The sequence below is a fragment of the Glycine soja genome, chromosome 7 (assembly GCF_004193775.1).
Source record: "Glycine soja cultivar W05 chromosome 7, ASM419377v2, whole genome shotgun sequence".
Classification (NCBI taxonomy): domain Eukaryota; kingdom Viridiplantae; phylum Streptophyta; class Magnoliopsida; order Fabales; family Fabaceae; genus Glycine; species Glycine soja.
The window spans coordinates 42,757,010-42,772,982 of record NC_041008.1 but is presented as its reverse complement, the minus strand read 5'-3'; the positions used below and the strand labels follow the sequence as shown (position 1 = coordinate 42,772,982).

The 15,973-nt window shown below is 32.6% G+C and overlaps 1 protein-coding gene and 1 long non-coding RNA gene across 2 annotated transcripts; one reads left to right on the top strand and one right to left on the bottom strand.

Annotated features, from left to right (window-relative positions):
- Positions 1-5,925: 5,925 nt before the first annotated feature.
- On the bottom strand, positions 5,926-6,717 carry LOC114417684. Its single transcript, XR_003667879.1, has 3 exons — positions 6,550-6,717; positions 6,354-6,455; positions 5,926-6,259 (listed from the first exon to the last, which is right to left on the bottom strand). It is a non-coding gene; the product is annotated as an uncharacterized LOC114417684 (long non-coding RNA).
- Positions 6,718-9,136: 2,419 nt separating this feature from the next.
- LOC114419858 (transmembrane emp24 domain-containing protein p24delta9-like) lies at positions 9,137-12,154 on the top strand. Its single transcript, XM_028385661.1, has 4 exons — positions 9,137-9,598; positions 9,722-9,931; positions 11,380-11,456; positions 11,721-12,154. Exons 1-4 carry the CDS (start codon positions 9,365-9,367, stop codon positions 11,863-11,865), a joined length of 666 nt encoding a protein of 221 aa, XP_028241462.1. The 5' UTR covers positions 9,137-9,364; the 3' UTR covers positions 11,866-12,154.
- The last annotated feature ends 3,819 nt before the right edge of the window (positions 12,155-15,973 follow it).

Here is a 15,973-nt window from a genome sequence, read left to right as displayed (position 1 = left end):
TGTTGATAAAAGAAAGATTTTAGATTTATCTCACTATGTAAATCCTTGGAGCAATCTACTTTCTTAAAGGGCAAGTCTATCCTAGATAATTTTTGTCTATGAAATCATTCACCATATGAAATGCAAATCCAAAGGTAAAATAGGTGAAGTTGCTCTTAAGATTGACATTAGTTAGGCTTATGAGAGGGTTCATCGGAATTATTTGTTGGCTTTAATGACAAAATTGGATTTTCATAAATTCGAGTTGCTTCTTTACTCACTATATCTTTTTTCAGTTTTTTCCTTCTTGGTTTTCTCTCTTCCTCAATTATCCAAAATACCTTGAACTTTTTTTTGAATTCTCCAAGTTCAAGGTATTTTGATAACTAATGACGATACTAAAGCAAACCCTCTGTCTTCTTTTTCATTCCTTCCTTATGCTTAGAATCCATGCACAAATCACATTTTCGTCAAGGTGTTTTGTATAATTGAAAGTGGTCTTCATGTTGTCCTGACTGTTTTTTCTATTGAACCTACACACTATTGGACAAGTGGCCTCAATAACTTAAGAGGAGAGGTGAATTAAGTCTTACAAAATTTCTTACTAACAAATTTTATCCCCCTTTTAAATGATATATGATAGGCTCAAAATGTAGAAGAAGAAGAAGAAGAAGAAGAAACAATCAATTTAACAATGTTCTTTTAAATGCGCAAGACAAAGTAAATTGCAGTAAAATAACTGAGATAAAGGAAGAGAGAAATGCAAACTCAATTTATACTGGTTCAACCACTTCCCGTGCCTATGTCCAATCCTCAAGCAACCCACTTGAGATTTTCCCCTTTCTTTGTAAATCCTTTATAGACTTTGAACACACCTTGGGACCCATACCCTTGTGTTCAAGATTCTCATAATCCAAGAAACAAACAGTCTTTTGATTACAACTGAGTTTATGAGATGAATAGAAAGATTTATCTCCTTTAGAGTAGATGATACAAATTGAAGTTCCTAGAAGAATTCTCAATAGATTTACAAGTGTTTGACCAAGAGTTGTTTAGAGAGGATTTGACAATTAAGTTCTCTTTAAAAATCTCTCTTTTTTTTTTGAAGTCAAACACACATATATATAGGCCCATTGTGCCTTTTCAAAAAGATTTGAAGAGATGTGTCTTTTTATGACTTTTCAAAGTGTTTTATGAAGTGTTGTTGCTGGTAATCAATTACAAGATTCAAAATTCCAATTTCAAAACCCTTTTTGAAAAGCTCATTTGTAATCTGTCTCTAGTAATCAATTACAATGTCTGGTAATCAATTACCAGTGTCTTGAGTTTTTGAAAATAATTTGTTTGAGGCCAAAACTGATCAATTAGTGAGATTCTTTTAATAAATAAACTAAGGCCTTATCTTTTTCATGATCTTGTTTGCTTAACCTTGAATTAATCTTGAAGCAATCTTGTTTGATTATACTTTGACATCATCAAAACCTATATCCATACATTTACATTCTCTCCCTTTTTAATGATGACAATCATTATCAAGTAAATTCTTTCTGACATCATCAAAACCTGCATGATTCACATTTTCCCCCTTTTTGATGATGACAACCATCTTTAGGTAATACTTTGGCATCATCAAAACCTGCATGATATGCATTCACACACACTTTTTCATTAGCCTTGGACTATGTAGGATGATGGTTGATTCCCCTTTATGGTTCCTATTGTATACTTTGGAAGCCATTCCCTAGAAAGTGCAAGTCCACTAGACCCCGAGTTTGGGTTTGACGTCTTATTTTTCAAAGGTGTATATTTCATGGTCGGAGTGGTTTCTCGAGGTATGATGCTGATAAGGTTATAGAGTGTCACCCTTTCTTCCTTCTTTGGTTATTGGCTTATGTCTAGGGTTGGAGTGCCACTAGATTCATTACTTTTTGTTTTGGCTTTCTCCCATTACTTTGATGTTGGATATTTGTCTCACGTCAATGTGAACTAGCTTGACTTACTTCTCTTGGTAGAAGTCAAAGCTTTGAAGATTTGCTTGAGTTGCATCCCTTGGTTATAGAATTGTTGATGATGACTGAGGTTACTTGGTTTTTGTTTTATTCTCATCAAGAGTAAACATATTCCTGTAATTTACAAAGTATTGATCTTATAATATGTGTGTATGTGTGTGTATGTGTGTGTGTGTGTGTAACATGATGAGTATTTGAAGAAATGTTACCAATACAATGTTCTTTTCTCATTGTTGAAATATTATCGATTTTGTATGACTTTGTGTCATCGCTTTGTTTATCTGCTTTGTACGTTTATGCTTTTATTCTTCAAGGGATTTCTCGGGTATGAGCAAATCAATTGCCAAGGATTGAGTCTTCAAATGATTTCTCCTAAGTATGAGTGAATCAATTACAAGGGTTTGAGTCTTTAAACGATTTATCACCAGTATGAGTGAATCAATTATTAGGGTTCCAATCTTCAAACGATTTCTCCTTGGTATGAGCGAATCCATTATTTGAGTGAGTCTTGATTATTGTGGAGCATAATTTCTCATTTTATTCAATTGCTTTTAAAGTAATGTAAGGGCATAATATATGCCACCCATTCCCTGCAAAAGAAAATATATGTTAACCCGACTTAGTTTAGTTGTTGTAACATTTTAGGTTTGCTACATTCCATGTTCTGGGAATTGGAATCCTGGGAGGGTTTCTAGCCACTAGGCACCGCACCCTTTTCTGTTACATGTTTATTAATCTTTGTGTAGAATGTGTGATAAGAACAAATATTATGTACTCCTATGTGCTCTACATGTTATCCAAGTGAGTTTTTGGCTAGTTGAAAGCCACTAAATGCATTATAGGAACAGATAAAAATAGACGCCAGTCCTTGTTTTCTATAACTATAGTGTTTAGCTTTTGAAATCATAAAAGTGTTTTTTTCTTAAATCCTTTGTTGGATCTAGACAAGAATCTAGAAGAGGGGTTGAATAGATTCTTTCAAAATCTTTAGCAAAAAGATCTTTAGAAAACAAAAACTTTGATGATGACCCTTAAAAACAATTCCACTCCCAAGATGATTTCAAAACTCAAAGTTATAAAGAATAAGATGATCACACAAGAGTTTATAGTAGTTCAATCCGATTCAGACTTACATCCAATTTGTTCTAAGTCTTCTTAGAACTTCCACTATATAGAAAACATTAGTACAAAACTATGCACACACAATTCAAATAAAAAACAAATCTTTCTCTTGAACCCTACAAGAAAAGATCTAGAATTGAAACCCTATCAATTCTTTAACATCTCTGGTAACCCTAACCAAAGATCACAATCTAAAAGAATAAAAGACAAAAGATTGAATACACCTAAAATGTGTAGATCTTTCATCTTCAATATTTCTTCACTAGTTGATCAATTCATGATTATAAAATGAGTGATTCTTTGATCAACATCTGACTCTCTTAAAAATGTTTTTCTCAAAATCTGAACGAATCAAAAGTCTTTTAAAAAGAAAACACATAGGAATTTTTATAAATTTTGACAGTTAAAACAAATATAATCGATTATAAAACTAGATAATCGATTAATTCGTCAAAATCCCATTTGTTTTGTATTTCTAAAAACTAGTTAATCGATTATCAAAAAGGATAATTGATTAATTTGTTTCAATATGAGAATTTATGTTCCTTATGTGCTGACCGGATAATCGATAATCATGTGTGGTAATTGATTATAGAATCACATAGAAAACTTCTCTTTGTTTCCTGGAGCTGGGTAATCAATTATCAATTGGGATAATTGATTATCCTAAGTTGCAGATCATTCCTTCTTCTAAAACTAGCTTGGACATTCGATTATCAAATGAGACAATCGATTAATTTGATGCTACTAGCCAAATTTCAAGTAGAAGTAAATTATTACGAAACTTAGAGAATAAGAAATCTTCATCTACTTCAAGTATGAAAAAGATTAAAACTATATCACATACATGTCTAGTTTAAAACATTCAATACAAATGTTTCACCTATTAAAACATATTAGGCATTACAAAATTATCAAACCAAAACTAAAACTAGGGGCTTCAAGCTTTGTTGTAACATCCTTAACATTAGTTCTGATTTTTACTTTCTAAAATCCTTTAGCATTAGTTATAATCCTTATTAAATCACATGTAAGCTACTTTTTTTTTAATATATTTCTTTCTCTTGTATGTATGTTGAAGTATTCTAATAAATTTCTTTATCCATTTAAGAAAAACATCATAAAGTTATTGCATATGTTTTTTCCCTTAGGAGACATACTTGCATCCCAAACACTTAAAGAACTACCTTGGAATCAAGTAAGTGTATCTTTCTATAATTTCTTTATCTTTTGTTAGTTTATTGTTGTTTAATTATAGGTTCAACATAATTATTGATTGATCTACGATGTAGTGCTACAATTTTCATTATATGAAGTACTTTCATGTTAATTAGTTTGTTAAGGTTTATTTATGTATTGTAGTAGTTCTTATTATTATGACATGCACTTTGGAATATTTAAACCTACACACTTTTCTTTTTTACGTGGTTAATCAAATAATATGTTATTTTTCAATGATGTTATTATTTATTCATGTGTAATTTTTTGCTTTATAGAATCTAAACACAAATTGTGGAATCAATTGTTTATATATATTTATTATTGTTGTTGAAGTCATATTTGTGTTTTTTTATAGTTTTAAAATATATATTTTGTTGTAGATTTTTTTTAATAAAATTTTACCATTTTTATTATTTTTTTAGAAGGTTTAATTTTACTATTTTTTATTTTTTCAGAATTTTTAATTATTTTTTAAATTATTTTATATATCAATATTTTTTTATATTGTATGATTTCATAATGGAATGGGATGAGATAGAACAATTGACTTATTTTTTTTCATATTCAATTTGCAACAACTTTTTAAAAACTTAAAACAAAAATTGGTTTTGATTTTTCAAAATTTCAAAACTAAAAATTAAAAATCACCCCCAATGTAGACATAAATTTTGAATCTTATCACTCAGATATGCACATATAATATGTTCTCAACACAAGATATACTCAAAGAAGATTTTAGAATATATGTCCTGAAAAATCTTTAATCTATGTCCTAACTAATTTCAATGGTATTAGAAAAAGGTAAATTATTTTCACACTCTCTTGTTCAATTTTTATAGGGATTAGTCTCTTAGTTTATATTTTCAAAATTAATTTAACTTCTCATTCTTTAGTCACATTCCTTTATTGATCATTGATCAAAAGTGGGACATCCAATTGCATATATAGACATTTGAACAGTGCAGGCTACTAAAGAATACAAGAGTATATAACTTTGTCAAATATGGATAGTTTTCTTGCTATAGAATTACATACGTAGGTTTTTTTGCGAGTGGCAATTGGTTATTTAACATTTATGTGCGCATGATGTTATAAATGCTCACTAACCGGTTTGGGGTTGTGACTTATATATTTTGGTTGCTTAATTTGTTGTTTGTATCTTTGGGTACCTCTAGTACCCTTATTAATATTATTATCTTTTTTGCTGATTAAAATTAAAACGGTGCAAGCTACTACTTTAACCTGATATTTCATTACACTCAGTTTTAAAGTTGAGTTTGAGGTTAAGGGAAGATTTTATGAATGCTTGAAAAGGATGGTGGGGGGAGATATTGATAAAATAAGTATATAATTGATGGTCAGTTTGAGGACTTTAAAGTCAACGTGGGTTTTTTGCAATCCAATAAATTTCTGCACTTAAAAACAAGACTCCAATACAATGGTAAGAATCTTACGATGGTCATCCAGAGTTGCAAAAGTTTGTTATTCACGTGTAGAGCTTAACATGTAGTTCCTCTGGATTTGAATGTAATCAGCTTTTGAGATGGTAAGATTTAAGAATATGATTTTTATTTCTTCAAAATTAACTAGAAGGTTAATACTTATAATGTAATAATTGACTTTTTAATTATAGGTTCACACCAAGAAAAGAAACATCCAACTAATAAAGCTATCTTTGATCCCATGAAGAAAATGGACATGCCCTGAAACCAATTGCCTCATAAGATTGCCTTTGCATTTTTTTTTAATCTGCAAAAAGACATGCTAGCTTAACTATTTGCTCATTGAATAATTCAATTTTTCATCGCTCACTGGATTTTCTTGCCCAAAGCTGCGTCGGAACTTAACAATTTGTCCTAAAATCTCGGCCACTCCATTGCCTAACGCATTATCCTTCTTCATCTCCTCCCAATATGCAACCTCACCACCTATACAGTACACATACATTTCATCAAACACTTGGGAGCAAGGCTAGGAAAGTCAAAATTCATGACTCATGGAGCAAAATAAAGTACCATATACCTTACTTCCACATATATTCACCTCTCTCTTAACTTGTCCTTTAATGTCAACCAATTAATCCAAGGCATGCTTTCTAACATCAATTGTGAGAAACTAGTAATGCTGAAAAAAATAAATGAAAAAGAGAATAGGAGAGTGACAAATAATGTTGAAATAATTCTAGAAGTGTTGAAAATAATGAACGAAAAGGGCATACCAAACGGTTCCATCTATGAGCAAAACAGGGACGGTGCCCATGAAAGGGTTTGTCTTTCTCTCTCCTATTGGATGGTTCCGGTATTAGAGAGGCACCAAACTTCTCAAGCACATGTAGAAGATCGTGAGGAGAGGAGAGAAGAACATGAGCGAACAAAAAGTGTGAGGATTAGCGTGAAACTAAAAACAACATCAACAACGCCTTATCCCACTAGGTGGGGTCGGCTTAACGTGAAACTAAAAACAAGAACAAAAAACCTATTTTTTTTAAAATAAGGTAAAAATTATTTTAAAATTAAGTAGAAAAACAATTCAATCTCATTATGTTTTAAAACCAAAAAAATAAAAAAAAACTCACAACTACATGAGACCTTATTTTCTAAACTCCATCCATAATTTGGAATGGATCTACTTTTTAAAGAGAGACAAAGAAACGGATTATTTTAATTTGTAGTTTTTTTATTTATCTTTTGTGACATATGACAAAGTTGAATCAATTTATAAACAATTTAAACCTATACATAAATATTATTCTTCTTAAGAAAGCAATTTTCAAATTATATAAAATGAAAAGGAAAAGTTATTAAACTTCATGCAACAGAATCTTGCTTTGCTTAGTCAACTAGCCAATGAACCCATGATTATTGAAGGTCCCACTTTAGTACATTTAAATCCTACTAAGTACTGTTTTAATTATTGATTTTTTATTTGTTAAAACTCATATAATTCCTTTCTTTCATCTTATTATAATAAAACACATCTTTTTTTCAAACAAAATTCAAATATATAAGCTAAGAAGCAACATGGGTAAAATTTTGTTTATGTCTAAAAAAAGTGAGAAAATTTATTAAAACGTTTTAAAAGAAGATGAATCAAAATATCTTATTATTGAATTAAATAATAAAATACCAAACAAAAAAATACAAAAATAATTAAGCTTGTATTTTGATGAGTGTAAGAAAACCAAAGGAAAAAAATTAATAAAAAAACATCTCTTTTGTTACTCATAAGGAAAAAAAAACTTGCTCTTTCAATGGATGTTGAATGTGGAAGGGTAAAGGTGTACATTCTTTTAATTGTTTAAAACTTTTTTTTGACATTAATTTTTTTATTATTCTAGAAATTGAAGATAGGTAAGGGCATTTATACAGGATTTAAATCACTTGTCCCCTATGGTGTCCCCAATTCTTGTCCCACCAATGAAATTATGCCATCTCAATTAAAAAATACATGTCATCTTCCTCATCATTTTAATGTCATCAAACTTAAACCTGTTGATGTATTTCCAATCCCCTAATATTTCCACTCCAAAGTTATGCTATATTTACAATAAAATATCAATAACCACTTCTACCAAATGGGTGGCAAGATTCCCGGATGTGCCGACAAGGTTCCCAGCTTCGACAACAATATGATTGGAAACTAATTTGTATAAGTTATACCCTTCATCGTCGTCACTTTGTCAAAAATGGTTAGGTATCAATATGTTAAATACTTGTGACTTCATGGGTGAAATAATATCTCTCTTCAAAAATGCATGTTGACCCAATTCGACTCCCTCTTCCAACATCCACATCATGTAATTTGCGCTTTGAACAAGCCTTTTTGCTCTTCGATGGGTTCATCTTCTTGATTAAGGCAAGTCTCACCACCAACGACATGCCTTCACGTTTGACAAACGGTTCGTGGTAGGGGGGCACTTTAGTGAGACGCTGGACGACATCCATGAAGTCATTGGGGGTGACTTAGATGACTTTGGAGGAAACAAAATAGATTATGACTTTAAGAGGGGTGGATGGGCCCTTGGAGTTGAAGCTCTTACTTCAACAACCAGGTTCTGCCAACGAGAAATTCTGATGAACATCAAGATTCAAGTTGTCGAGCCATGTATCTCACTCGACTTTGGAGTGAAAATGTGAGGGTTTGAAAATATAGGTTTAGCTATGTTAAAACGATGGGGAAGATGACATGTATTTTTTAATTGAGTTGACATAAATTCATTGGTCAGACAAGAATTAAGGACAGAGATAAAGGATAGATAATTTTAATCTATTTCTACAAATTCATGTACTTATTCAACTACTAAACTTCTTTAATAATGACATTAATTATTTAAAATTAAAATCATCTTTTTATGATAAAAATAATATAACAAGTAAGTAATATTTGTTAAAATAATTTTTTTAATTATTATAAAAAATATTTTACATTATCTATTTCTTTCTTTTTTATTATTTTATATTTATTTAAATAAATTATTTTTAACATATATTTAATTTTTTTTGTTAAAGTATGTTAATAAACTTATATTTTAAGATAATTCATAACTATATAACTTGTTAATGTATTGCAATTAAGAAACAAATAAATATACATTAATAAACCCCAAAAACATAACCTCATATTAGTATATTTTAAGATAATTTTTGGTTATAAGTTATTAATGCATAAAATTTATTTATTTGTTTCTATGCATCAAAATGTTTTTATTTTATTTTATTTTTTTAATCATTTATTTTCCATCTAGTTTCTTTCTTTCTTCTCCAAGTCACTCCTCGTGCACCCGAAACCGGGCATTCGAGTATGAAAAATAATACGTGTATCATCCAATAAAATACCACCACGTAAGATCCAAACCTTGACCTCCTCGCTGTTCTCTTTACCAGAGTGGTTGGCATTGGCACCTTGTTTGGTTGCACACTTCAATTACCTTACCATTATTAAATTCTCATCATCTCTCTCAGCTAAATCTTCTTCTCCACCATCTCTTCGCCCATAACCTAATTAGTGCTCAATCACAAAACATCAATTTCTCTATGATCATGATGATGATGATGGGTTCAAACACAAAACCCCTTGTGCACCTTTCTCTTCTAATTTTGGTTCTCTTTTCTTCTTCAACCGAATCCCTCAGATTCGAACTCCAATCTGGGCACACCAAATGCATCTCCGAGGACATCAAGAGCAATTCCATGACCGTGGGCAAGTACCAAATTGTTAACTCCAACGAGGGTCAGCCTCTTCCCGATTCCCACAGAGTCACCGTCAGGGTACTGCAACAACAAAAAAATAATAAAAATTGAAACTTTTTACTACCCAGTATCGAATCAGATCGTGTTCTGTGATTTTTGGTTAATGGGTCTTTTTTTTTTGTTTCTTTTGTTTGGGGTTAGGTGACTTCGTCTTATGGGAACAACTATCACTACGGGGATCGCGTTCAGACGGGACATTTTGCGTTTGCGGCAGTGGAGGCTGGAGATTACATGACTTGCTTTTGGGCTGTGGATCACAACCCTGTGGAAACGTTGACTGTGGATTTTGATTGGAAAACGGGTGTTGCAGCCAAGGATTGGTCTAATGTTGCTAAAAAAGGCCAAGTTGATGTGAGTGCTAAGTAGAGTAGTCACTGCTATGTGTCACTTAACTAGTTAATTTGGTTGTTGAGTATAGTGTTGTTTCCTTGGTGTCTTTTTGTGGGGGTGGGTGTTAATTTTGTGGTATTGTGATTTGTGCCCTCTAGTATGATAGGTTCCATCTAGTTTTGCTGCTGAAAATTTTGGAAAAGAAAAAATAGAATTTGTGTTTCGCTAGATTTACTTGTTAGTAGTTTTCTAAGGAGAGCTTATTTGGACTAAATTCAGTGTTACTATGTGGTATTTGTGCTTGTGTCAAGATTATTTGAGGCTAGGATGTTTTACATGGTACTTGATCTGGTTCTTGATGATTAGGAATTTGAAATTGTAGAAAGTTGCTGCTGATGGGGCCGGCCTCCACCCATGATACAACAGCTGCAATTGTAGTTGCGGACCACAATTTAAAACCTTGATTAGGAGTACACTTGGTATTAGCGTGTGTGCTTCAGGGAAAAATTCAAATTAATAAACAAGTAGGACAAGTAGCTCAAGTAGTTTTGTATTGTATATCAATTTTTGCTTTTCTAATTTAGTGATGGGAGGAAGTTGTTAAGAGAGATTTCATGGTAAATAATTTTAATAAGGATGTTGTGTTGCGTGATCTATGTAGTGGATCTCACCTAGTAGGATAAGACTTTTGTTGTTGTCGTTGATTGTGTTTCTCATGTACATCCAAGGAAATTAAAGGTTGACTCTTTTAGTCCATCCCATAGCTTATGCAGCATATCTGATATGAGGCGAATGTATCCTATGTGAGATTTACTGGCTGAAGCTCAATCTAATCTGATTGACCAAATAGTTTTTTTTTTTTTTATCGGCAAGTGTTGTTAATTGTTAGTTTTTTTTATCAAATAGTGTCTGACGTCAGTTACCAGTTAGATAGACAGAGATCTGTATTATAATAGGACCAGAGAGTAGCTTTACTGATGAAATTCTTATCATGGTAAAGCCTATAGGGCATGTTTTATTTCTAATTATGGAAAACTTTTTGACTGTATGATATGTATATTGAATGGATAAACGTATCATCCTTGCAAATTTGTAACTCGTTTTCCCTAGTTGTAAATTTTGTTTGCTTTCCACTTATATGATTGATATGTGGTAGTTGGCTCTTTTTGTTGCCAAACAAAAAAGAAAAATAAGTGGCAATTTCACAAATTGGCTTTCTTGAATGGTTGCTAAACTCCAAATGTTGTTTCTGGAGTTCACTGTAATCCTGTGAATATCACTAAGATTTATGCCATATTCGTGAGCAAATCAGAACCCACTCAAAGCCTCCCCATCCAACCCCTTTGCCACTTGAGGCGTAACTGAACTCGTGATTCTTTGATTTTTCATTTACTTGTAATCTTTTCTGACATAATGTTTGGTAAAAGAAAAAAAAATAATCTTACATTGATTTCATTCACCCGTACCAGGTAATGGAGCTAGAGCTAAAGAAGTTGCAGGATACTGTTTCCTCCATTCATGAGGAGATGTTTTATCTTCGTGAAAGGTAAGCATGTCACAATTGCTGAAATGTTTGAATTCAATATATTGACATAGGAAATTATAACAAGCATTATTCTTATTTTTGTCAAAATACTTAAGAAATATATTCTGTAATCGAGTTAAATGACATTGTGTAATCTATGTAACCGTCTTCAGTTAGTATGATAAGGCTTTGTAGTTGATGTACTTAGTTAAATACATTGACATGGGATATTGTAACAATCACTATTCACTTTTTTTACTATTGTTTTACTTTTTTTATTTTCAGAGAAGAAGAAATGCAGGAACTCAACAGAACAACCAACAGCAGAATGTTCTGGTTGAGTTTGCTTTCGCTCTTTGTCTGTTTATCCGTAGCAGGGATGCAACTATGGCACTTGAAGACCTTCTTCGAGAAAAAGAAACTTATTTAAAATTTTGTGATAGTTTTTTTACATTTTTCTTATGTGCTCTTGTAACATATACCAGCATTAATTTATCCAAAGGATACGCATAACGGTAGTCAGTATAATCTCAGAATATTTCCTTTGTTAAACGCAAATCAGAGTTATGGCAACACGAGTTTCAGAGGAAATGTTGGCGTTCTTCAGTTTAGGGCCTTTTTTCGTTTTCTTGTTTTAAATTTTAAATAAAAAACCATTAAGATGTGGGAATACTTCGGGAATCTTATTGGGGAGTCAAATATTCTAATTATGATGATTACCTTGTAGATGATTATGCAACACAACATATATTCCCACCTCAAATCAAATCAGAGGGTGAGTGAATAGATTTCCAAAGTATGTATTTAACATTCCATTTCTTGTGGTAGGCACTTCAAAAATAATTTTGAATAAGAAGAGGCCACTAATGAGTAGAATTATTTTTCAATTCAGTTTTCTCTTTGGAGTTGACTATTAACAACCTTATTTACAATTGTGTTGTTCATTATCATTGTCATTATTATTATTGTTATTGTAACTTATGTTATTGTAACTACTACCACTTTCACATGGAGATAATAGTTTCAGCGGTAGTCAAAAAACAAGTTAAATTCAAGTTCTATAATTTTTTTAAGTTAAATTTTAAATTTAATTTTCTTAAATAGATGTATTCTTTTACAATTACTTTAATATATTTTTTAGCATATTAATTATAGTCTTCAGTAATAAAAAAAAAAGAGCATATTAATTATGGTCTAATTTTAATGGTGTATAGATTAGACTTTATTGAGAAAAGTAAGGTTGAATCAATGGATAATCTTTATAGTTTACCCTTTAAATGGGATTAATTTTTCACAAGTTAAACAAGTTAACTTGTCAATTATTTGTACCTTATCTATTGTAAGTTACATAAGTTAGATTTAGGGGTTTATAAATAATTAAAGTTTTTAAGATCAGTTATTTGTGCCTTAGTAAGAAATTTGTCAAAAGAAAAAATAATTAAATTTTGAGCTAAAAATTAATATATTTTTAAGATTTACAAGCTTAGTATGTGTGCATTGTACGAGTCTTAAATTTATATTTTATAATTTATATGAGTAATTTTTTATATTTATTTTTAATTTGTAATATCTTATTAATTATCTAGTTTAAATTTTAATAAATGTATGTTAGTAGATATGTCAATAAATATTTAAATATATTTTTATATACACACATATTCCAAAAAAAAATTATTATTGGAGGTATATCAAATAGGTATTCGACAAGGTCAATAATCTCTATTCGGTCCTGTCCAATAGGTATTCAACACAAGAAGACCTTAACCGCCCCAACAACATAGTAGTTAAACCCATGATAAAACAAGACGATTTTATTGAGGAGAAAGAAATATTTAGGTTGCTTAACCCTCATTTAAAAAGTAATCCTTGTATGAAAGCCCACGATCCAAGGCCCACAAAGGTTTGTATGAAAAGGGGGAAACCCTCAAGTAAAAACCCCCCATTCAATTCTTAGCATTACACTCACCTTTGCCTATCTATACTTATTGCTCACAGTCGAACACTTCCTTATTAAGTTTCCTTGACGCCTACTCAAGCTACAATCAAATTAGGGTGAGCCTGATACATGAAGACAAGACAAAATCTATAACCAATTCAACAAACTATTACTACAAAGTTATGCCATTTAGACTAAAAGATGTCAGAGCTACCTATCATCGACTAATGGACAAGATATCTAGCGCACAACTAGGCCAAAACCTAGAGGTATGCATAGATGACATGGTCGTCAAATTTGACAACTTGTCGGCACACATCAAGGACATTGAGGAGGTATTTGGACAACTTTGAAAACACCACATAAGGTTAAATCCCGATAAATGTGTCTTCTGGGTACAGGGAGAAAGTTCCTAGGTTTCATGCTGACACATAGAGGGATACATGTGAATCCTGATAAGTGTCAGGCCATTCTAGAAATGAGGAGTCCTAGGAACATCAAAGAAGCACAAAGATTGGCCAAAAGAATAACCTCCCTATCAAGATTCTTGCCTAGGATCGCTAAGAAGGCCAAACTAATCATGAATCTCCTCAAAAAGACCAAAAACTTCCAATTGGATGACGAGTGCAAAGCAAATTTTTGGCAATTGAAGGTTACACTTGCAAGCGTTGTTGTACTTTCAAAGCTGAACACCAACAAAATACTCATAGTGTACCTTTTGGTTTCTGCCAAAGCCATAAGTGCGACCCTTGTTCAAGAAGAAAACAACGAGTTGAGACCCATATACTTTGTGAGTCAAGTATTACAGAATCCAGAAACTCAATATCAAGAAATGGAAAAGGTGGCCTTGGCCTTAGTCAATGTTGTTAGACGTCTTCGGCAGTTTTTCCAAAGTCACCGAATCACCGTCTAAACTGATTCCCCTATAGCCAAAGTATTGCGTAAACCTGAATTGGCTAGCAGGATGATCGAATGGTCCATTGAACTATCAGAGTACGAGATCCATTACGAACCAAGAGGTACTATTCGAGCCCAAAGCTTGGTAGACTGTGTAAACAACTTTCATCCCCAACCTCAATTTCAGGAATATTGGTGGACTCTACATGTAGATGGGTCATCCATCCAACATGGTAGCAAAGCCGGAGTCATTTTGGAATGGCCAAATAGTGTAACCGTGTTACAATCACTACTTTCACTTTTAAGGCCACGTGCAATCAAGCCAAATAAGAAGCACTACTTTTTGGCCTCAAGTTAGCTAAGGACGTAGGAGCCCTAAAAGTCAAGTGAAGAAGTTATTCTAAAATTGCTTCCATACAAATCAACAAAGTGTTTTAGATTAAAGATCTCCAACTATTGAAGTATTTTGATGGTTTCCAAAAGCTTAAAGATGAATTCGATGAAGTTTAGGTAACCCACATCAACTAAGACACCAATGATCAGGTCAACAAACTAGCAAGGTTGGCATCCTCACCCCAACCTGGACACTTAAAAACTTTTATCCAACAAACCCTACCCACTCCTAGTATATCCGCCAAAGAATGCTTATAGGTGGAAGGAGAGGAACCGAAAGGTTGGAAAACTGACATTGTCGAATACTTGCTCAGAGGAATCCTCCTGGTAGACAAGGAGAAGGCAAGAAAATTGAGAACTCAACCCGTAAGATATGTTGTAGTAGCTGGTGACCTATACCAACGAGGTTTTTCCTCACCTCTCCTCAAATGCCTCAATGGAGAATAGGTCGACTACGTCATTTGGGAGTTTCATGAAGGAGTACGTGGCTTGCACTCTGGGAAGATCAATGCCAACTTAAGCATTAAAAGTTGGGTATTACTAACCAACTTTGAAGATGGATTGCGCAGATTTTGTCAAAAAAATGCAATTCATGTCAAAAACATGGAAATTTGATTCATTGACTGACTGAGGAGTTACGTCCCCTTACTTCCCTGTGGCCATTTTCCATCTGGGGAATGGATATCCTTAGACCTTTCCCCATGGCCCTCGGTCAGAGGATATTTTGCTAGTAGTTGTCAACTATTTCACCAAATGGGTAGAGGTTGAGCCTTTGGCCACAATTACTACTCAGAAATGTCCAAAGTTTTTGTGGAAAAACATCATTGCACATTTCGACATTCCATGTGTCATCATAATTGACAATGATTTACAATTCACAGACCAAAAATTGAATGAGTTCATGACAAACCTCGACATCAAGCACTGAGTGACAACTGTAGAGCACCCTCAAACCAATGGTTAGACTGAAGCGACTAATAAAGTTATTTATCAGAGTTAAAGAAGTGACTAGGAATGGCCAAAGGAAGGTGGGCTGAAGAGATCCTGAAGGTCCTATGGGCATATCAATGCATCCCACAGTCCAATACCAAAGAGACCCTTTTTTAGCTAGTGTACGAAACAAATGCTATGATCCCATTAGAAGTGGGAGGGATGTCCCTTAGAAGGAAAAATTTCAAAGAAGCCGAGAACAAGAAGGCCCTACAGGTAAACCTAGACTTTATAGAATAAGTGCTAGAAGAAGTCGTCATCATAACCGAAGCATGCAAACAACAAATGGCTCAACACTTTTTAACTCCAAGTTAACTCCTCG